This window comes from Macaca thibetana, chromosome 11 (genome assembly GCF_024542745.1).
Source record: "Macaca thibetana thibetana isolate TM-01 chromosome 11, ASM2454274v1, whole genome shotgun sequence".
NCBI classification, from domain to species: Eukaryota; Metazoa; Chordata; class Mammalia; order Primates; family Cercopithecidae; genus Macaca; species Macaca thibetana.
The window spans coordinates 60,902,528-60,925,260 of record NC_065588.1 but is presented as its reverse complement, the minus strand read 5'-3'; the positions used below and the strand labels follow the sequence as shown (position 1 = coordinate 60,925,260).

General features: G+C 42.6%; 1 protein-coding gene across 1 annotated transcript in view; it reads left to right on the top strand.

The window, feature by feature from the left end:
• The window catches only part of GNS (glucosamine (N-acetyl)-6-sulfatase), a 45,550-nt gene continuing 22,817 nt past the window's right edge, over window positions 1–22,733 (top strand). Inside the window, exons 1-9 of the mRNA XM_050748422.1 lie at window positions 1–364; window positions 7,616–7,675; window positions 12,393–12,599; window positions 14,587–14,652; window positions 15,394–15,492; window positions 16,984–17,151; window positions 19,060–19,142; window positions 20,209–20,327; window positions 22,608–22,711. Of these exons, the coding sequence (XP_050604379.1) occupies window positions 173–364; window positions 7,616–7,675; window positions 12,393–12,599; window positions 14,587–14,652; window positions 15,394–15,492; window positions 16,984–17,151; window positions 19,060–19,142; window positions 20,209–20,327; window positions 22,608–22,711 (1,098 nt within the window). The 5' untranslated portion in view covers window positions 1–172. The remainder of the gene's footprint in view (window positions 365–7,615; window positions 7,676–12,392; window positions 12,600–14,586; window positions 14,653–15,393; window positions 15,493–16,983; window positions 17,152–19,059; window positions 19,143–20,208; window positions 20,328–22,607; window positions 22,712–22,733) is intronic.

The window sequence follows — 22,733 nt, the reverse complement described above, 5'->3', positions numbered from 1 at the left end:
CTCCGCCCCCTGTCCCCGGCTCACGTGATCGCGCCTAGGGAGAAAACGCCTGACCCCAGCCACCGGCCTTCAAGGCACGGCTTTTTCTTCCTTCGGCTGGTTGGCCTTTCGCCCTTCAGCTACCTGTGCGTCCCTCCTTCCCGTCCCGGGGTCACCCCGGAGCCTGTCCGCCATGCAGCTCCTGCCTCTAGCCCCAGGTCGGCTCCGGCAGGGCAGCCCCCGCCACCTGCCCTCCTGCAGCCCAGCGCTGCTGCTACTGGTGCTGGGCGGCTGCCTGGGGGTCTTCGGGGTGGCAGCGGGAACCCGGAGGCCCAACGTGGTGCTGCTCCTCACGGACGACCAGGACGAAGTGCTCGGCGGCATGGTAACTCTTCTGTTTCTGCCCCGCCCCTCTATCTCTGGGGCTGACTCCCCGGTTTCTTGCTCTCTTTCCCGGTGCCCATCCCCCCTCCCCGAACTGGCTGTCTAATCCCTGGGTAGGTTTGGTTTTCCCACGTGAGGCCCTTTATGCCGGTGTTAGGGACTGCAACACTCATTTCCCTTCTGGATTGAGGCACTTGCGTACAGCACACACAGCTTCTAGTCTGGACCGTACTGCTGTGGAGTTTACGTTAATATCTCAAGATAAACATGTGGAGACCAGTGGAGGATGGGTTGAACCAATGAGGATCAGGTGCTGGCTAAAAGCACTCAAACCCTGATTGTTTTTCTTTTGGATTAGAGGATCAAAGACAAGTCCAGTCCCCTTTATGAGGGACCTAGACGACCTCCACATTTGTGCCTGTATACAATGTCTGTATCTGATGTCTATAAGAATAAGACTGGGCTGGGCGCGGTGGCTCACTCTTGTAATCCCAGCTCTTTGGGAGGCCGAGGGGGCGGATCACAAGGTCAAGAGATCTAGACCATCCTGGCCAACATGGTGAAACCCCGTCCCTACTAGAAATACAAAAATTAGCTGGGCGTGGTGGCGCGCACCTGTAGTCCCAGCTACTTGGGTGGCTGAGGAAGGAGAATCGCTTGAATCCGGGAGGCGGAAGTTGCAGTGAGCCGAGGTTGGGCCACTGCACGCCAGCCTGGCTACAGAGCGAGACTCCGTCTTAAAAAAAAAAAAAAAAAAAAGCCTGAAGTGAACTAATCTGGTAGGCCGACCGTCGAACTATTGAGGGTGTGTTTTGCCTCACAAGAATCAAGAAAATTCAATTAGTCTGATTGAACACCTGACTGTTGCATTAGAGACTGTCAGTGTTTCATTTTCTATCTAATGGGTGTTGTCACAAGACTTCTTTTTTTTTTCCCCCCGAGTTAATTTTGCTTGTGTATTGCAGAATTCTGGAATCTGTGACCTTTGGAAACATCCACTCCAACCCCTGCCCCATGGAGGTCCAGAAAGCAACTTGCCCAAGACATGAGTAGTTGAGGCAGAGTCCGCTAACCCTGGGTTCAGCATTCCTCTCTTCGCTTTAAAACCAAATGTTTTATTGCTTTATTCGTTTCAGTTCTCTTTTTGCTTTCAGCTGAATGCTGAGACTATGAAATACTCCAGGCAAGATGTTCCTAACTTTTCTTGTGTAGTTACACACCCTCGCTCAGTGTTCTTCAAGCCCATGGTCCCAACCCGTGAGTGAGTTGTGAAATCAGTTGACTACCAACGTTTTTTATTTCCTCTGGAATAGAGTAGAATAGAAAATGGCCGTGTGTGAGTGTGTGTGTTACACTTGATAAAGGTAATCATTATCTATCTTTCTTCCCGAGTTGTAAAATATATTTCTTAGGTTGTGCTCAAGAGCTTGAGTCTTTTATAGCTGATGTTTAAGATGCTTGCATTTTGATTACACACTTCTTCCTGCCATATATGCTTCATTGTCTGTTAGTTTCTACCAAGCCATGTTGACATCAATCTTGATTTAATTTTCCTCCTACACTTTAGTTTCACTACTCTTCCAACTACTGCACTTACTTGTCTGCTCACAACATTCCTTTTTTATTTAAACAAAAAAAAAATTGGGTCCTTGAAGAGTGTTTTGTCCAGAAAAAGCAAGCCTTCTCTAGCAGTGACTACAGTACTCAGTTAAAAGGTCAGGGTTTTTTAGGTGTTGAAAACAAAATTCTTTACTTAAATATGAGGTATTCAGAGTTCAGTCTCTTCAATTCTTATAAACCACGGCTGTAGTCTGTGTGTATTTGAGGTCTCTTCCTTTTAGTATGTTAATCCAATTTGCTTCGTTAAGCCAGCAGCAGATTTTTTGAGTCAGGGTCTTGCTCTGTTATCCAGGCTGGAGTGCAGTGGTATAATCAAGGGTCATTGCAGCCTTGAACTCCTAGTCTCAAGCAGTCTTCCTGCCTCAGTCTCCCTAGTAGCTGGAACTACAGGCACACATCACCACGTCCAGCTAATTTTTTAATATTTTGTAGAGACAGGATTTCTCCAGGTTGCCCAAGCCGGTCTTGAACTCCTGGACTCAAGTAATCCCCCCACCTCAGCCTCCCAAAGTGCTGGGATTACAGGCATGAGCCATTATCTCGGCCGAGATTCTCTTTTTAAATAAGTGTTTCTACTGGAGAGAGGTACCAAAGTTGAGTAGAGGAGATAAGTCAGATTTAATGTTCCCAACTCAAGAATTCTGGATTCTCTTCTAGCCTTTTTCAGAATATTCTACCACTAATTGCCAAATAGGACTCCAAGGGGAAGAGCTAAGACAAGAGCATTTGAGAACTTACTTGGAGCTGAGCAGAGCATGAGGATTTTTATACTTGTGCTTCAGTCATCACGGGAGTCCTCTACTGTACATAGTATCCTTATCTTAAAAGGAAACTAAAACTGGAAGGTGGTTAAGTGACATGACTAAGGTTCACATAGCTAATACTGGACAAAGCCTGGGTATCTTATGATCTCAGAGTACCATGCTTTTTCTCCTGTTCTAGAATACTGTGATGATAATCAGATTTCATTCCACATACCCACACCAGCATAATCACATCATAGGTCAGTGAGTCTGCAGGTGACATTCGGGGATGCCAGTGACATCATGGAACTCCTTAATTTACATGTAAAACTTTGTATATAATATCTTCATTTTTGGGGAAAGAGAGCTCTAACCTAAAAAAGATTGCAGATTGCTGCCATAGTTGGCAAAATAAACAGTGGTCAACCCCTACCAGACTAACTCAGGTCAAAGGATTGTAGATAGTGCTTACAACATGATTTAGATTTATAGTGGAATGTTTCAGGCATCTTTGAAATGTTCTTTTATATAGTAGCATCATCTTTAACATTTCATTGTATTTGTTCCACGTATCTGTGGGACTCTGTTTTTATTTTTTATTTTGCCAGGACACTGTTCTTACCACTTTCTTGATTTTACTTAAACATCATTGTAGTGTGGTGGACACACTGTTCTTCACAGAAGCATAAGTTGCTCTTTGAAAAATCATTCACGGCTGGGCGCAGTGGCTCACCTCTATAATCCTAGCACTTTGGGAGGCCGAGGTGGGCAGATCACGAGGTCAGGAGTTCAAGACCAGCCTGGCCAGCATGGTGAAACCCCGTCTCTACTAAAAATACAAAAATTAGCCGGGCATGGTGGCATGTGCCTGTAGTCCCAGCTACTCGGGAAGCTGAGGCGGAAGAATCACTTGAACCCAGGAGGTGGAGGTTGCAGTGGGCCAAGATTGTGCCACTGCACTCCAGCCTGGGTGACAGAGCAAGACTCCATCTCGGGGAAAAAAAAATCATTTAAGAAAAGTGACATTGGCCTGACGCGGTGACTCACGCCTGTAATCCCAGCACTTTGGGAGGCCAAGGTAGGCAGATCACGAGGTCAGGAGATCGAGACCATCCTGGCGAACACGGTGAAACCCCGTCTCTACTAAAAAATACAAAAAAATTAGCCGAGCGTGGTGGCGGGTGCCTGTAGTCCCAGCTACTCGGGAGGCTGAGGCAGGAGAATGGCGTGAACCCAGGAGGCGGAGCTTGCAGTGAGCCGAGATCGCGCCACTGCACTCCAGCCTGGGCAACAGAGTGAGACTCTGTCTCAAAAAAAAAAAAAAAAAAAAAAAGAAAAGTGACATTTGGCCAAAACCTCAGGCAAGTGATGGAAGAAACTATGATAAAAGGTAGGGGAATAAATTTTTTTTTTTTTTGAGATGGAGTCTTGCTCTGTCACCCAGGTTGGAGTGCAGTGGCGCCATCTCAGCCCACTGCAACCTCCATCTCCCACGTTCAAGCAATTCCCCTGTCTCAGCCTCTGAAGTAGCTGGGTTTACAGGCACCCACCAGCATGCCCGGCTAATTTTTCTATTTCTGGTAGAGATGGGGTTTCACCATTGGCCAGGCTGGTCTCAAACTCCTGACCTCAAGTGATCTGCCAACTTAAGCCTCCCAAAGTGGTGGGATTACAGGTGTGAGCCACTGTGCCAGGCCGGGGAAGAATAAATATGTCATTGCTTAATTGAAAGCAAAACAATTTCCATTTTTAGCCACAGAATTATCAGAAGTGTCATTTCAGAACAACTATACATGGAACCAGGAAAGTAAATGATTCTTTAGGGTTTTAATGAAAAGGATTCTGCTTGGGGTGAGCAGAGAAACATGTTTGCCCACATGAGGACATGAAATTGGCTACTGCTTAAAGACTCTTGCGTGACCTTAACTTGATCAGCCGCTGTCTTTGCCTAGATCTTAAGGATTCATTTTTCCTTCTAGTTTGCATAGAGACACATACACATTTTGGGTACAGTATGGTTTCTTGTTTGGGACTTTTTCTTTTTTTTTTTTTTTTTTTTTTTGAGACGGAGTCTCGCTCTGTCGCCCAGGCTGGAGTGCAGTGGCCGGATCTCAGCTCACTGCAAGCTCCGCCTTCCGGGTTCTCGCCATTCTCCTGCCTCAGCCTCCCGAGTAGCTGGGACCACAGGCGCCGCCACCTCGCCCGGCTAATTTTTTGTGTTTTTAGTAGAGACGGGGTTTCGCCGTGTTAGCCAGGATGGTTTCGATCTCCTGACCTTGTGATCCGCCCGTCTCGGCCTCCCAAAGTGCTGGGATTACAGGCTTGAGCCACCGCGCCCAGCCGGGACTTTTTCAATTAAGCACAGATGATTATTATCTTTTGTACTATTGTTAGCTGTATAAAGATGACAGTTAATAACTTTTTTTTGAGACAAAGTCTCACTCTTCTTGCCTAGGCTAGATTGCAGTGGTACAGTCATAGCTCACTATAACCTCAAACTTCCGGGCACAAGCAATCCTCCCACCTCAGCCTCCCAAGTAACTGGGACTACGGGCACGCACTACCATGCCCAGCTAATTTTTGTATTTGTTGTAGAGCCAGGGTCTTGCTATGTTGCCCAGGCTGGTCTCAAACTCCTGGTCTCAAGCAGTCCTCCTGCCTCTGCCTTCTAAAGTCCTGGGATAACAGGCGTGAGCCACTGCACCGGGCCTAAAGCTAAATTCCTATATGGCCCTGCATCACTGACTCCTGCCTACCTCTCTGACCTCATCTTACCTCCCTCTCCCTTCTCAGTAAGCTGCTTCCATCACCACACTGGCTTCTCTGTTTCCTCCCAGGTGCCTCTCTCCTTCCTCTGGCAGCCCTTGTATTGCTATATACCCAGCCTGAAACATCTTCTGAATCTTTGCGTGACTGACTCCTCATCGCATGGCTCTCCGTACGAGTTACCTCCTGAAAGAGAGGCCTTTCCTGACCACCCATCTAAAGTAGTTCCCCTTTCCTCCCACCAGCTGCAATCACATCATCCTGGTTTATTCTCTTCACAGCACTTATCACCACCTGAAATGACTGATTGTTTACCTGTTAGTTGTTTTAAGTCCCCGAGAGTGCAGGGATCATGAGGGCAAGGACTATCCTCTGTCCACCACTACCTAGATTAATGCCTGGCACACGTTGTGTTTAATAAATGTTATTACACAATATTACCGTAAATCAGATATTCTTTCATAGTTTTACATATTTATCAGTTTGACAATTAAGTCCTATACAGTCAACTCTGGTCCTTTTCTCCACTTACTCTTTGAATCTTCATTTCGTCTTCGAATGTCCTCATAGTAACTCAGGTTTTTTTTTTATCAAGCCAGTGGCTCATTAAGCCCAGTATTCTTTTCCTGAGGATGGTACCCAGTGATGGCTTTGAGGAGAGTATGGTTGATGACTTTGCTTCGGAAGGTTGGCGAAGATCTTCTGCATCTCTGGCGTCTCTTGGCAGCCTCTTCTGAATCTACTCATGAAATTATCAGAGCTTTTTTTGGATAAGTTAGAATCCTCATCCTTTTGAGTTTATGGATTCCGTAGGTTTTGTATTTATATAAAACAATGGGGAAAAGTCATTTATACATTATTAAAAATGAGGCTCCTGTTAACCTACTTACATATTTAGATTAACGATCTTGTTTTTTTTTTTTTTTTTTTTTTTTTTTTTTTTTTTGTTGAGACAGAGTCTCGCTTTGTCGCCCAGACTGGAGTGCAGTGGCCAGATCTCAGCTCACTGCAAGCTCCGCCTCCCGGGTTCACGCCATTCTCCTGCCTCAGCCTCCCAAGTCGCTGGGACTACAGGCGCCCGCCACCTCGCCCGGCTAGGTTTTTGTATTTTTTAGTAGAGATGGGGTTTCACCATGTTAGCCAGGATGGTCTCGATCTCCTGATCTCGTGATCCGCCCATCTCGGCCTCCCAGAGTGCTGGGATTACAGGCTTGAGCCACCGTGCCCGGCCTTAGATTAGCGATCTTTAAGGAATTATTTCACAACAAAATATACTTAAAACTGCATTCAGTATGGTCTTAGGTTTCAAAGGTATCTCAGAATCATCATGAACTGACTCATATTACAACTAAAATGACCTCTTACAATAGTGCTTTTTTTGTCTGGAATCTGAAGAATATTAGTATTCCTTTTATTCGTATTTAAATGACTGTCTTCATATGTTTGTCCTCACTCTAGGGGGAACTTAATTGTCTCTGTACTTGTAAGGATCTTAGATTTTGAACAAAAGATGAAAAGCAGGACATAAAGTAGTTTCTGAGTAGCCTTTTGCCTGACAGTGTTCTGTGTACGCCTGCTTACCACCTGGTTCAAGTCCTTATCCTGAGGTGCTGGTGGGTCTATGCAGACAACAGTAGCTGGTAGTTGAACAGTGTGCGTCTGACCTCCACCACTGAGTGTGTGAGGTGTGAATCAGTCTCAGCCCTGGGGCCTCGTCTGGCTTTCAGAATCCAACTGTTGTCTTACTTCTGTTCTATAGGGCGGAAGGTTCCCTTTGTATATCATTTCCCACATCCTACTTCTAAAGATTAATTCATGGAAATAGGTCTGCCCTCTCTGCCTTATATGGGGGCAGATGACTAATAAGGGCACAAAGATGTTATTGCCATTGACTGAACTTTCCCTTCCTGCAAGCATTTTGACCTCCTGCACTTTTACGCAGGATGGAGCTGGCTGGAACCAAACCTTTCTCTAGAATCATACAGGACTGTCTTTGGCTGTTGCTTAGAGCTGACCATTTGGGAATAAAAGATTGAGTAAGATGTAACCAAACAGGAATTCTGGCCTGTGTGTCTCAATTTATTGGAATAAATTGTTTAATGGATAATTACGTACTTTTACAGACACCACTGAAGAAAACCAAAGCTCTCATCGGAGAGATGGGGATGACTTTTTCCAGCGCTGTAAGTTTGAAAGCTAATTCAATTTTGTTAATTTAACTGTTTGTATTCTAAGAAGAAACACTCTTCTCGAGAATCTGGTATGATCTATGTGGTTTTTTCCTTGTTAAATGCCTGATTTGAAGGATTTATTTAATGTGATATAAACTCTTTTCGTTGAAATATTACCTCTTATCAATTGATGATGAATTGCAGATATTTCTAAGCCAGTCTCAGAACTAGAGAATTTTATTTTAAACCTCACCATTTGAGGTTTGAAAATGGATTATAAAAAAATCAAGATATATGTATGCTGTGTAAACTTTTCCATGGTAAAACCCAATTAACCCTGATAGCCAAAACTGACAAATAGCAACACACACACCCCATAAATATAGATGCAGAAATTCAAAATAAAGTATCAATTCATTTTCAAGAACCATGTACATAACCAAGTGAATGGTAGTCTACGAATGTAAGGGTAGCTTACTATCAGGAAATCCCTTGAATAGTAGCACAGTGTTAAGTTTAAGTGCTCAGACTCTGGAGCCGGACCGCCTAGTCTGGAATACCCTCTCTGCCTCTTTTCTAGCAGTGTGACCTTGGACAAACTAACCTCTCTGGCCCGTTTCCTCCCCATTTATAAAAGGGAGTACCAAAATCATCTTCAGAGTTGTTGTGAGGTTGAGTTAATAGGTGTAGAGCACTTCTGTCAGTGCCCGACTTCTTTTTTTCTTTTTCTTTTTTTTTTTTTTGAGATGGAGTCTCGCTTTGTCGCCCAGGCTAGAGTACAGTGGCGCGATCTCGACTCACTGCAACCTCCGCCTCCCGGGGTCAAGCAATTCTCCTGCTTCAGCCCTCTGGGTAGCTGAGATTACAGGCACCCACCACCATGCCCTGCTAATTTTTTGTATTTTTAGTAGATACGGGGTTTCACCATGTTAGCCAGGCTGGTCTTGAACTCCTGACCTCAAGTGATCTGCCCTCCTTGGCCTTCCAAAGTGCTGGGATTACAGGCATGAGCTACCTTGCCCTAGCCAATGCCTGAGTTCTTTTTTTTTTCTTTTTTTTTTCTTTTTTTTTTTTTTTTGAGACGGAGTCTTGCTCTGTCACCCAGGCTGGAGTGCAGTGGCCGGATCTCAGCTCGCTGCAAGCTCCTCCTCTCGGGTTCACGCCATTCTCCTGCCTCAGCCTCCCGAGTAGCTGGGACTACAGGCACCCGCCACTTCGCCCGGCTAGTTTTTTGTATTTTTTAGTAGAGACGGGGTTTCACCGTATTAGCCAGGATGGTCTCGATCTCCTGACCTCATGATCCGCCCGTCTCGGCCTCCCAAAGTGCTGGGATTACAGGCTTGAGCCACCGCGCCCGGCCTCTTTTTTTTTCTGAAGCAGAGTCTCGCCCTGTCACCCAGGCTGGAGTGCAATGGCACGATCTCAGCTCACTGCAAGCTCCGCCTCCCAGGTTCATGCCACTGTCCTGCCTCAGCCTCCCAAGTAGCTGGGACTACAGGTACCTGCCACCACACCCGGCCAACTTTTTGTATTTTTTTTAGTGGAGATGGGGTTTCACTGTGTTAGCCAGGATGGTCTCGATCTCCTGACCTCGTGGCCTCCCAGAGTGCTGGGATTACAGGCATGAGCCATTGCGCCCGGCCAATGCCTGACTTCTTATAGTATATACTACGTGGTGTTGCTTATTATATGTCTACCAACATGATACAAGTAATTGAAAGAAGGAAAATTTATTGTTCTTCCCAATAGATACTAGAAAATACTCCGAAATTTTAGCATTCTTTCCTGGTAATGTATTAAGCTATTATAAGAATACATCCTGACTATGATGACTATTTCAAATACATAAGGTAAAAGACTCAGGGCATTGCTGTTAGAGATGAAACAAGTGCTCCATTTAATGTTGTTCCGACTAGTCATTGTCATAAGTCTTATGGAAGTAAGAGGTAAAAATATTGGAAAAATTACTTCTGATTGTTTGGATTTTCTATCTAGGAACACAGGAGAATTATTGAAAACCCTTTAAAATCACTAGAATTCAAGATAAAAATGAAAAAATGAATTTTTTTTTCTTCCATGTAATCAGTTAGAAAAATAGAAGGTGGGAGACAAAGAAAATATTCATAATTGTTTATTTTTATTTTATATAAAGGTAGAGAAAAGGTCTCACTCACTATGTAGCCCAGGCTGGTCTGGAACCCCTGAGCTCAAGTGATCCTCCCATCTCGGCCTCCCAAAGTGCTGGGATTACAGGTGTGAACCACCATGCCCGACCTCATTTATAATTTATAAACTCTCTAAGAGTAACTGGTTGGGGCCAGAAATGGCTATGACCTATGTAAGTTACAAAATGATGTGAGTGGTAAGATAAAAAATATCTGATACATAGATATGCACATCATTTTATATACATTTCTTTTCCTTTTTTTTTTTTTTTTTTGAGACAGGGTCTCACTCTGTCGCCCATGTTGGAGTGCAGTGGCATAGCTCACTGAAGACCTGAACTCAAACTCCTGGGTTCAGACAATCCTCCTGCCTCAGCTTCCCAAGTAACTGGGACTACAGGCATGCATCACCACACTCGCCTACTTTTTTTCCACTTTTTTTTTAGAGATAGGGTCTCGCTCTGTTGCTCAGGCTGGTCTCAAACTCCTGGCCTCAAGTAATCCTCTGCTTCAGCTTCCCAAATAGCTGGGATTACAGGTGTGAGCCACTGTGCTCAACTAAGACACAATATTATATAATAAAATGTTTATTCTAGTTGTAATCTTAACAAGATTGTTTTAGACTCAAACGATTCCAAAAGTTATCTGGAATAATAAATAGATGAGAATAATCAAAGTAATTTTTTAAAAAAATTACAGTGGCTGTATAATCCCAGCACGTTAGGAGGCTGAGGCAGGTGGATTGTTTGAGCTCAGGAGTTTGAGACCAGCCTGGGCAACATGGCAAGATCCTATATCTACTAAAAATACTTAAAAATACCTGGGCATTGGGCCGGGCACAGTGGCTCAAACCTGTAATCTCAGCACTTTGGGAGGCCTAGGCGGGCGGATCACCTGAGGTCAGGAGTTCAAGACCAGCCTGCCCAACATGGTGAAACCCCATGTCTACTAAAAATACAAAAAATTAGCCAGGCGTGGTGGCGGGCACCTATAAGCCCAGCTACTCGGGAGGCTGAGGCAGGAGAATTACTTGAACCCGGGAGGTGGAGGTTGCAGTGAGCCGAGATTGTGCCACTGCACTCCAGCCTGGGCAACAGAGTGAGACTCCGTCTCAAAACAACAACAACAACAAAATATAGGCATGGTGGTGCCTGTCTGTGGTCCCATCTACTTTGGTAAGTTGGGGTGGGAGGATTGCTTAACCCTGAGGTGGCGGAGGTTGCAGTGAGCTGAGATCGCACCACTGTACTCCATCCTGAGTGACAGAGTAAGAATGTCTCAAAAAAGAGAAATTGCTCTACCAGATGCCAAAATGTAATATTAAGATAAACTGTGTACTGGCTATAAAATTGATCAGAAAGCAAAAAGGGAAAGAGTTAAGAGTTGCCAATTTAAACTTAAGAAGTCAAACATCTAATAAAATTAAAAGGCAAAAGTAAAAATGGGAAGTATTTGTATCATGACTGAATTCTTCCTTAACTTAAATCTTATGTAACAAGAGGCCAACAGCCCTAGAGGAAAAAAATGAGCAAAGCATATGAACACACAAACAGTTGGTCAGTACCTGTGGAGAATGTTCATCCTCACTGTTATTTTAAAATGCCAAATCGAATTTGAAAGGCAAAAAGGCTTGCTAGTATTAAAAGGATAATACCCAATTTTGGCATGAGTCTGTGCTCAAATGCTCATTCCTTCTCTGCTGGTCCAAGTGTAAGCTAGTATTACCTTTCTGTGAAGTGGCTGGGTGATGTGTACCAATATGATTGGGTAGAATGGGGAAAGTCTGTTGCTGATAGTAGCTAATGGAAATATAATTACAGTAGGGAAAAAAGTCTGTGTCCAGTGTTTAAAGTGATATAGGAAATGTGTAAAGCTGCAGATCAGCCTGCAAATGAACCACTGTGTCTCAATTAGATCCTGGTAGTATTCTATCTTTGGTTAAGACCCGTCTCTCACCATGCTGTGCTCCTCATGTATAAATATTATTTCTGGCTGGGTGCAGTGGCTCACACCTGTAATCCCAGCACTTTGGGAGGCCAGGGTGGAGGGATCACTTGAATCCAGGAGTTTTAGATGAGCCTGGACAACATAGGAAGAATGTTATCTCTACAAATAAAAGAAAAAAAAAAAGCCAGGAGTGGTGGCAAGCGCCTGTACTCCAGGCTGTTTGGGAGGATCACTTGCGCCAGGAAGTCGAGGCTGCAGTGAGCTGTGCTTGTGCCACTGCACTCCAGCCTGGGTGACAGAGTGAGACCTTGCCTCAAAAAAAAACAAAAAGAAACCTCTATGGCAGATGAGAATAGAATTACTATTATCCTGCAGAAAGAAGCCACTTGAAAAAGAAATCTGTATTCTCAGTTTGTTTTATCTGCTTTGATGTCTCCACTATGTGACTTAAAGCAGCCCTGAAGTATGTCATGTGTAGAAAAAAATACGTATATTCCATGAGAAACGACATATTTGAAGTTAGAGTATTAAGGAGCTTTTCTTTACCCTCTTTAGCAATGATGAGAAGTTCATCTTTCTTGTGTGACTTTGTCCTTTTTGCTTCCTTTCCTTTGTAGTATGTGCCAAGTGCTCTCTGCTGCCCCAGCAGAGCCAGTATCCTGACAGGAAAGTACCCACATAATCATCATGTTGTGAACAACACTCTAGAGGGGAACTGCAGTAGCAAGTCCTGGCAGAAGATCCAAGAACCAAATACTTTCCCAGCAATTCTCAGATCAATGTGTGGTTATCAGACCTTTTTTGCAGGGAAATACTTAAATGAGGTATGTTCAATGATCTCTTTCTTTTTTTATAATGACTTTTAAAATGTGAATATAATTCATGTTAATTTTATTATTAGTATCAATTAATGTTAAAGGATTTCTTGGTGTACGCTGTTTTCTGTGAATCTGCCTGTTAAGCAAGAACAAGTACCCACATCATGTAAATATGTTCGTATAAGTACACATGTACATATTTACATGATTTGGGTAAGTACAGTGTATTTATATGATGTGGGTACTTGTTCTTCCTTTCAGTAGTCCCAGGAGCATGTATTTAAAAATTGTCCTAAGAGTGCTGCTGTCTGATGCGTCATCCCTTTTTCCTCAGGAGTTCTGTTTGTCATGTGGCTGTCATGGTATCTTTGTTTCCATTCCCTGTTACCAGTACCTAACTGAAGACATTTTTTCATCTTAGAATCTTTCCTCAGATTTTTAGAATCTTTTCTGAATTATAACAACTTAATGCTTAACTCATTTTGTAATGTGAAAAGTGGCAACAAAATGTGGAGAGATTAGTGATGAAGTACCCAGAGTCAGGGTCCTGCAGGTCATTAAAGTATATGGCCAGCAGCTGGTACACCAGCCTTGTAGACCTAGATGGAGGGATACGCCCGGTGACCTGTCAAGGCTAGATTCCATGTGCCCACATTCACACATTGGCCTTAGCTGTTACCCAGAGTCCAAGCTTAAAGGAAATAGTTTGTTTCAGAATGTTTGGGGTTAGCTCTTACAGTTAAACTAGGGGTTCAAGACAAAGAGAAAATGTACTTATACTCTTTATCTGTAGTTGCTAGAGATCTTAATACCTGATCTGGATTTTCTGTTAATTCTCCCCTCCCCCCAATAATTGGGGGAATCTGCAACCTTGTGAGTCTGCAGGAAGGTGAGTCAGTTTGAAAAGGATCATGAGAACTAGGAACTGTGGATACTGGGTCATTTGGTTGGGGCTATGGGTCATAAAGACAGCTTACACTGCTTTGCATGTTGAAGGACATCTGATGTGTATATAAAATTAAGAGCCCGTTAAAGTAGAAAGATTTTGTTTTCAGGGATTAAATTCTGCCTTAAGTGGATGGCATTAAACCTTGTAAGGATAAAGGGGGATAATTCTGTGGTTTCTTTATTTTATTCATCTCATCAGATAAATCAAGTTCGAAAAGTGGGTTTCATCTGCAGGGCAACTGAAATACAGATTATCCCTTATCCAAAATGCTTAGGATCAGAAGTATTTTGCGTTTCAGATTTTTTGGATTTTGAAATATATGCATGATATTGAACAGTCCAAATCTGAAACAGTCCAAATCTGAAAATGTGAAGTGCTCCAGTGAACATTTCCTTTGAGTGTCATGTTGGCACTCAAAAAGTTTTAGATTTTCAGATTTGGGATGTTCAATGTATAATAAGTCGATAGCTCATAGTCTGATTATTTGAACTACTTAGGGTCAATTGGACTATTCAGTCTATGGTATCAGCAGGTCAGCATTCACCCCATGAATAGGCTGCGTGGGATAGGCTGTGTGGACTTTTTCTGTAGTGGGTGAGATAGTAAACATTTCAGGCCTTGCAGGTCATATGTCTCTGTTGCTACTATTCAGCTCTGCCACTGTAGCGTGAAAGCAGCCACAGACACTACACTATGTACAGGAATGTGGCTGTCTTCCAATAAAACTCTTTATCATTATTAAAATTTGAATTTATATAATTGTCACATTTCACAAAATATTCTTATTTTGATTAACTTTTATATTTGAAAATTGTTAAAACAAATTCTTAGCTTGCTGTTCATACAGAAGTCATCAGGCCAGATTTGGCTCACTGGCTGTAGTTTGCCAACTCTGGCTTTAGAAGTTCCTAGGATTATTAGAGTTTATTTTTGACTAGTGTCTGTTTCAGGCACTGGTCTAAAAAGATTCTAAAATTTCCTGTTTCTTTCTGGTCTGGTCATATCTAAGGACTTGTAACTGTCCCTACTTGTCTTGCTTTTCAGTACGGAGCCCCAGATGCAGGTGGACTAGAACACGTTCCTCTGGGTTGGAGTTACTGGTATGCCTTGGTGAGTGATTACTGAAGTCAGTGACAATTATATGCAGCCCTACAGATGCAGAATATGTTTAATTTAGCTCTGATATTGACATAACTTTATTTGCTATTACAATTAGTCATTTTAAAACCTTAAAATTTATTGACTTGTGGCCACGTGTAGTGGCTCATGCCTAGAATCCCAACACTTTGGGAGGCAGAGACAGGAGGATCTCTTGAGTTCAGGAGTTCGAGACCAGCCTGGGCAAAATGGCGAGACCCCATCTCAACAAAAAATTTTAAAATTAGCTGGGTGTGGTGGCATGTGCCTGTAGTCCTAGCTGCTCGGGAAGCTGAGGCAAGATGATCACATGAGCCCAGGAATTTGAGGCCGCAGTGAGCTATGATTGTGCCACTGCATTCCAGTCTGGGCATCAGAGAGAGACCCAGTCTCATATTTAAAAAAAAAAAAAAAAAGGTCTATTGACTTGTGAGTCAGTCCTTTCTGGGATGTTTTTCCTGCATTGTACATGGTTTAGCAAAGTAGTTTGCTTTTCTACCTGATCTACTTCTGGCTTTTTAACTAGAATGTACAATTGAAACTGTGCTTGTCTTTAATAAAACCCTAGTCAAAAACTCCAATTCAGTATTGACTTGAGTAATTATCTTTTTAATGTCTTATCACTGCTCAGAGTATAGTTTAGCCCAGCATGGATTCAGACTTCTACTTTGTGCACTGACCTCATAACAAATTTGACTTTCCTCTTTTTAATAGGAAAAGAATTCTAAGTATTATAATTACACCCTGTCTATCAATGGGAAGGCACGGAAGCATGGTGAAAACTATAGCGTGGACTACCTGACAGATGTTTTGGTGAGTTGCAGAAGCCCTGTAGCTCTGTCCTTACAGGGTTGGCTCACATTTGATTGAAGACTCTGCCTAGAAAACCTATAATCTTACTTGTTTGTGTTGGGTAATATAAATGCACAGTAACTTGGTCTAACTGCCCAAGAGTATTTCCAGCTGATTACAAACTCCTGAGGGTGTTTTCTTTGTGTATAAGCCAGGCTCAGCTCTAATGCTCTTGAAATTCCAGCAACAAATCCCTTTTCCAAAGGTTAATCTTGTCGACTATAGAGATTACTTTGTAGAGGTTTTACTTTGTAAGGGTACCTACTCTTGACCCCAGTTTTACTCACAAGCTACAAGATGGCAGCTTCACAGGCCCCCATTATGAGAATGGAGGGATAGGGATACTGGATTTATTTGGGCATTGGGTATTTATATATAAAAATTACTGAAAGCAGGTTAAATTGAGACTTTCCTATTCTGAGGCATTTCTAACGACAGTCTTCCATAGTATTATATATTCATTCACTCAATAGTTCAGCACCTAGTGTAGCCAGTATTCAGCAGTAAATGAAGCAAAGTCTCTGATTCTGTGGAAGGTAATTTTACTTACACACACACAGTCTTATGTGTTGTGTCATTAACTGGTGATCAGTTAGAGAAATTAGTTAGGGTATGAGGTTACTTAGATAACATTTAAGCAGAAACTCGAAGTAGGTGAGAATGAGCTGTGCAGATCTGGGGAATAGTGCTACAGAGTCAGGGAACAGTAAGTGGGAGGGCCCTGAGGCAGGAGTGTACCTGGCGTATTTGAGAAACCACAAGGAAGCTGATGGGACTGGAGTGAAAGGTAGATGGAGGGGTTATAGGAGATAGATACAGTCAGTATCTTTTGAGTTATTGTTGGGAATAAATGAAATTACTTCAGAACAATGAAAAACAATATATATGTAGCATGCTTTCATTTTCATAAAGTATCTTCTGATAAGCAAAGGAAAAATGTAAGTCCATGTATTAAAGCTCTAGTGGGATGTATTTGAATCTAATGTTATTCACTACTTCAGTGCATAATTTATGACATCTACTTTCTGCATATTTTCATAAGTTTAAGGTAACTTAATCTACCTTTCCCACTGTTTTAAGCTGACTCTCTTTTTACATTCTTTAAGGCATCACATGTAGATACCATAATCTCCATTAGTGTAAGTTAATACTAAAATGGCCACGTTACTGTTTCCTTCTTTGTGGGAGACATGATTTCTAGGTCATATAAAATCATCAAGATCTTCATTGCCTTCTTATGTTGGTATGCTTCTCAGTCTTTAAAGTATTGCCAAAAAACCAAATATATTTGTTCCAACAATATGCTTGCAAATGGCTATGACATGAGATCATGTGCTAAGATTGCTTAAAAGCTAGTAAGACCCTGTGCTGTCTGCTCACCAGAAGACATTTATCTATTAAATACTCATCTATTGGGTAAGGTAGGAGATGACAAATCTTTTTATGTGTCAGGCTAATGTCTCCTTGGACTTTCTGGACTACAAGTCCAACTTTGAGCCCTTCTTCATGATGATCGCCACTCCAGCGCCTCATTCACCTTGGACAGCTGCACCTCAGTACCAGAAGGCCTTCCAGAATGTCTTTGCACCAAGAAACAAGAACTTCAACATCCATGGAACGGTAGCTTCCCGCATCCCTTGTATTCAGCCGTACTCAGTATAATTAACTATATGATATACTTGTCAGGAAGCCTTTGAGCCATGTAGTGGGTTTTTCTTCACAATGTTTTAGAGGTAATTGCATCTGTTCCTAGTACAACCGATAGTATACTTGCATTGCAAGTACAGATACAGTTCGTGCTACACATCCATTGAGCAGCTGGATAGTTGACAGGGAATGGTAAAGAATGCCATCTTTCCCAATTTACAGGCATATCACTCAGGCTCTCCTGGTAACCTCTGTGTAGGCTCTCCTCCCTCCTGGCATAGCCGGGACTGCACCAGCCTCCTGGTGGCCCTCACTAGCCTTTGAGGCATGGCAAGAAGGGGTGGCACAGAGCAATACGGATGGAAAGGGAAGTTAAATGGAAAAATGAACCAGGTGACATGATTAAAAGCCACGACAACCCATATGTTTGCCTCATGTGCCAATTACTTATACTTCATTTGGCTTGGTGTATAGACAGTTCCCTGGTTCAAAGATGGAAGGCCTCCATTGCCTCAGGTCTGTTATCCAGAAATTGTAATTGCTTGTAAGGTTATAGAAAGAAGGAGTCATAAAGTCAGACTCAGAACTACCACTTTCTAGCTCAGTTCTGACCATGAGCACGATGCTTAACTGCATTTTTTCATGTGAAGTGGGAGCTCTTGATCCCTTATGAACTACTGTATGAATTCAAGTACATAGAAACAATTAGCATATTGCCTGGCACATTATGGGCAAGTGCTTGTTAAATACAATTTCAAAGCTGAGTGAACTGGGTTTTAAATTAGAGGACCATTCGCAATCTGTGTTCCAAAAGAAGTTAATAAAAAGTTCCCATGGTCAAGTAAGTTTGGAAAGTTTGAGTTAAATAAGTCACTCTGCTGCAGGACTTCTCAGAGTTATTCATGATCGAATGTGAATTTCTAGCAGGAAGATATGCTATATAGCATTTCCCAAACTTAGTAACACTTTGAGGAGCATAGTTTGAGATATGGTGGCTTAGGGTTTTACGAATAGAGAAGAGAGAATAGTATATGGGGATGTTTTTGTTTAAATGGGAGGGCCCTCCAGATTTAGACTTGAAGTTTTAGGAAATTGCTGTAATAAGATTTTCCCTTAGGATCTAGGGTGACCGATGTCTTGGCTAGGCAAAACTTAGAGGAAGGCAGACCAGGTGCGGTGGCTTATGCTTGTAATCCCAGCACTTTGGGAGGCCAAGGCAAGAGGATCACTTGAGGCCAGGAGTTCAAGACCAGCCTGGCGAACATGACGAAACCCCATCTCTACTGAAAATACAAAAATTAGACAGATGTAGTGCACGCCTGTAATCCCAGCTACTCGGGTGGCTAAGGCATGAAAATCACATGAATCCGGGAGGCACAGGTTGCAGTGAGCCGAGATGGGCGCCACTGCACTCTAGCTTGGCCTTGGGCTGGAGTGCAGTGGTGCGATCTTGGCTCAGTGCAACCTCCACCTCTGTCTCAAAAAAAGCAACTTAGAGAAAGGTAAAGTTACTTGCCCATTTTGTAATTGTAGTAGACCAAAGGCATAAAATCAGAGTTGTAAATGTAATCTCGTTTTAGCCAGTAGTTGCCCAGTGACATCCTCTAAAATTTCTTAATGCTGCTAACAGAGGAGCCAAGACCTTTTATGGTTTGGGAGGTGCTGGGAAGCTGAAAAATGAGAGATTGAGTTAATCTGCGGAAATTTCTATTTTAGGAATGCAGGAAGGGAGAGAAGGTCTGAAGTTGCTTAAACAGGTTCCAATTAGTTCCTTCTTACTGAATTATGAATGAAATGATTCTATTTATCTATTCTAGTAATCCAGTATTTTGTTTGACTGTGGTGACTTGGTGTTAACATTTTTTTCCTTCTAAATTTTAGAACAAGCACTGGCTAATTAGGCAAGCCAAGACTCCAATGACTAATTCTTCAATACAGTTTTTAGATAATGCATTTAGGAAAAGGTAAGAGCTGCTGCTAGGTAACAATCTGAGTTGTTTTAAGGACTCTACAAATCAGCTCATGAAGAGGGGACCACCACATTGTTGTCTCTGAAACAAAAATAGAGGGAAGCAGGTCAGTGGGAGAGAGGCTTCGATGGGGCACCAGAAGCAGAGACATTCCTTTACACTCAATGAGGTGGCCTTTGGACCCCAGTACTAATTAGACTGCCCAGTTTTAGGACTTGGCAAAAGTATTGCAAACTTGAACCATGTGGTAGAATTTTTTTCTCCTGCTTTAAAGAAAAGGTTACTTGGTTAAGAGAGCCCATTGTCGTCTGTGACAAATGACCCAACAGCTTAGACAAGATCAAAATATTTGCCCTTGCTGTTTGGAATTTTCAAGAAATTATCTTAATTCAATTTTTAAAAATCCATTACTTTCTCTTAGGAAGTGTTTAGTGTAGACCAGGGATAAGCAAACTTTTTCTGTAAAGGGGCAGATAGTAAATATTAATAGGCTTGCAGGTCATACATTCTGTCACAACTACTCAGCTCTGCTATTGTAGCACAAAAGCAGCCCTGGGTAATATGTGAATGAATGAGCATGGTTGTAGTCCAATAAAACTTTATAAAAACAGACAGTGGGCAAGCTTTGGCCCATGAGTCATAGTTTGCCAGCTCCTAGTTCAAACATCTTAAGCTTTTTTGTAGCACAGTCCTGTCTGAATTAATCTGTAGTACACAGTACTGAGAATGGACAACTCTTTCCTCTGTTTGTCTCTACTCTCATCACTATTGCCAATAAAAAGTAAAGCTAACGGGTTATTTAAAAACGAGTTTATTTCTTTGGAAACAATTAACTTTGGAATGAATTATGTTCTGGAATTTTCTAATCTATTTTTTACAATGGGAAGGTCTGGGGAATGGAGATTGGGGATTTGAGTTTTGGGGGAGAGTGTTTTGGGTTTTTTCTTTTTTTAAATGGGGGTGTCTTTGTTTTTGGTTGTTTTTGGTTGTTTGTTTGTTTGTTTTGGCAAGATAGTGATACCTCAGCCATTGCCCCTTTCTACCTTCTGTTCACATCCAGGTGGCAAACTCTCCTCTCAGTTGATGACCTTGTGGAGAAACTGGTCAAGAGATTGGAGTTCACCGGGGAGCTCAACAACACTTACATCTTCTATACCTCAGACAATGGCTATCACACAGGTCAGAGGCAGGGTTAGGTACTGCTGTGATCTTTGAGAATATGTCTTTCCTTTTTCACCCAGTGAGCCCTGGCAGAGAGTTCTAGTCTTGTTATAACTGGACATGCCAGAGGGAGTATCTTGCCCTCAGGACCCCTCCAGTTGGAGCACCACATCATTCACACATGGAGAAACCAGGTTTTATTATTTGCTGTTTCACACGCAAGATGACATGGTGTTCTAGAGTGGGGGCAGAGCATGAACTTGATGGGTTGGAGGCAGACCGTATGGAAGGCATTTGAGACAGGAAGGCCAAAAGAAGGTTGTCTTGTGGGGAAAACTTTCTTGCCATTCATGGAATTTGTTTTTTGAGTGTTTTTGGTTTTTTTCAAAAGCTGCAGGATGAGTCAGCTCTGTGTCCTTGACTTTCATGCTTTCTACTTGGACCTTCTGTTGTTAAAAGCAAACATTTTCTTCTTTTCCACATATATAAATGTCCACTTGAATGGGATTCACTTGAGACTTGCTTGCATAGGAGGAGATCGCTTAGGCATTAATGCATTATTGTGATTATTTTTTTGATGAGGGGGTGTGGGGGGACAGAATCTCACTCTCTCACCCAGGCTGGGGTGTAGTAGCGCCGTGATTTCGGCTCATAGCAACCTCCGTCTCCCAGATTCAAGCGATTCTCCTGCCTCAACCTCTTGAGTACCGGAGACTACAGGCACATGCCACCACGCCTGACCAATTTTTGTGTTTTAGTAGAGATGGGTTTTTATCATGTTGGCCAGACTGGTCTTGAACTCCTGACCTCAGGTAATCTGCCTACCTCCGCCTCCCTAAGTGCTAGGAGTACAGACGTGAGCCACATGCCCGGCCTGTGAATATTTTTAAACACAAAGTAGAGAATAGTAAAATAGCCCCCATTATCCGGCTTAGATTTTCAGCTGCATGAGGCCACTCTTTTGAATTCTTCCTACTCTCCGTGTGTTTTTCTTTTGTTGCTAGAAGGTTTTGAAGCAACTCCCATACACATGACTCCAGGATTCAACACCAGATTATGCATCTGACTCTGGTTATTATGTATCAAGATGCAGACCGCCAGCCACAGTGGCTCACACCTATAATCCCAGCACTTTGGGAGGCCAAGGCAGGTGGATCACCTGAGGCCAGGAGTTCTAGATCAGCCTGGCCAACATGCCAAAACTCCTTCTCTACTAAAAATACAAAAATTAGTCAGGCGTGATGGCACATGCCTGTAGTCCCAGCTACTCAGGAGGCTGAGGCAGGAGAATCGCTTGAATCCAGGAGGTTGAGGTTGCAGTGAGCTGAGATCGTGCCACTGCACTCCAGCGTGGGTAACAGAGCGAGATTCCATCTCAAAAAAAAAAAAAAGATGGAGACAGAGTCCACATACTACCTATAGTTATTGTGTCTCCTAACTCTTGTCATTTGCCATGAATTTGCAGGGAGAAGTGGGTCTTTTGTCCATCAGAATGTCTCACATTCTGAATTTGGCTAACTGCTGTCTTATAGTGCCTTAACTTGTTCATCTCTAGTCAGCATTTCCTATAGACTGGTAGATTCGGAACTTGATAGAAATTTGCATTTTCAGGTGATGGTGCATCCTCGCCTGCAGGTGTGTGCTTCCTTTTGCATCATGTCATGAGACCCGAGGCATCTGGCTGCACTGTTTTTGGGGTGCTGGTGATTGATGGGTCAGGTGGTTTCAGCCTGAGCTCTTCCTTTGAGCTTTTCTTTTATTCCATTGATGATTGTTGCCTAAATTCATTATTGCCTCAGAAACTGCAAAATGCTGATTTTGTAATCCTGTCCTTTCTTTTGTATTTATTAGCTGGAATTCCTCAGAGAACTACTTCCCCTTATCAATTATTTGGTTATTTTGAGATGCAGTTTATTCAGGAAACACAGGATAGGTGTTTTTGTTTGTTTATTTGACAGTTTTTGGAGTAAACTTCATTCAGTTGTGATGAGGCTGAGTAGCATGCATAATTTTTTATGTATTTGTGTTTCAATACTTTCCTGTCATTATTTTTGCTCATTTTGTCCTATCATAAGCCAGGGAGTCCCTTCTAGTCATTTATTTAGAGAAGATAAATTCGTTGTTTTCCTGCCTTGTAGTAACAAGAGATGTCTCCAGGCAAATTTCAGCTTTCTATTAAAACACCGGAATCAGTAGAACAAAGTTGTTTTAGTTTTGACTGTGATTAAATGAGTGAAACATAACATGAGCAAGGCCCCTGTCTTGGCTCCATCTTTACCTTGTGTGTTTTGTTTTCAGGACAGTTTTCCTTGCCAATAGACAAGAGACAGCTGTATGAGTTTGATATCAAAGTTCCACTGTTGGTTCGAGGGCCTGGGATCAAACCAAATCAGACAAGCAAGGTAGGTGCCTGGCAAGCTGGTG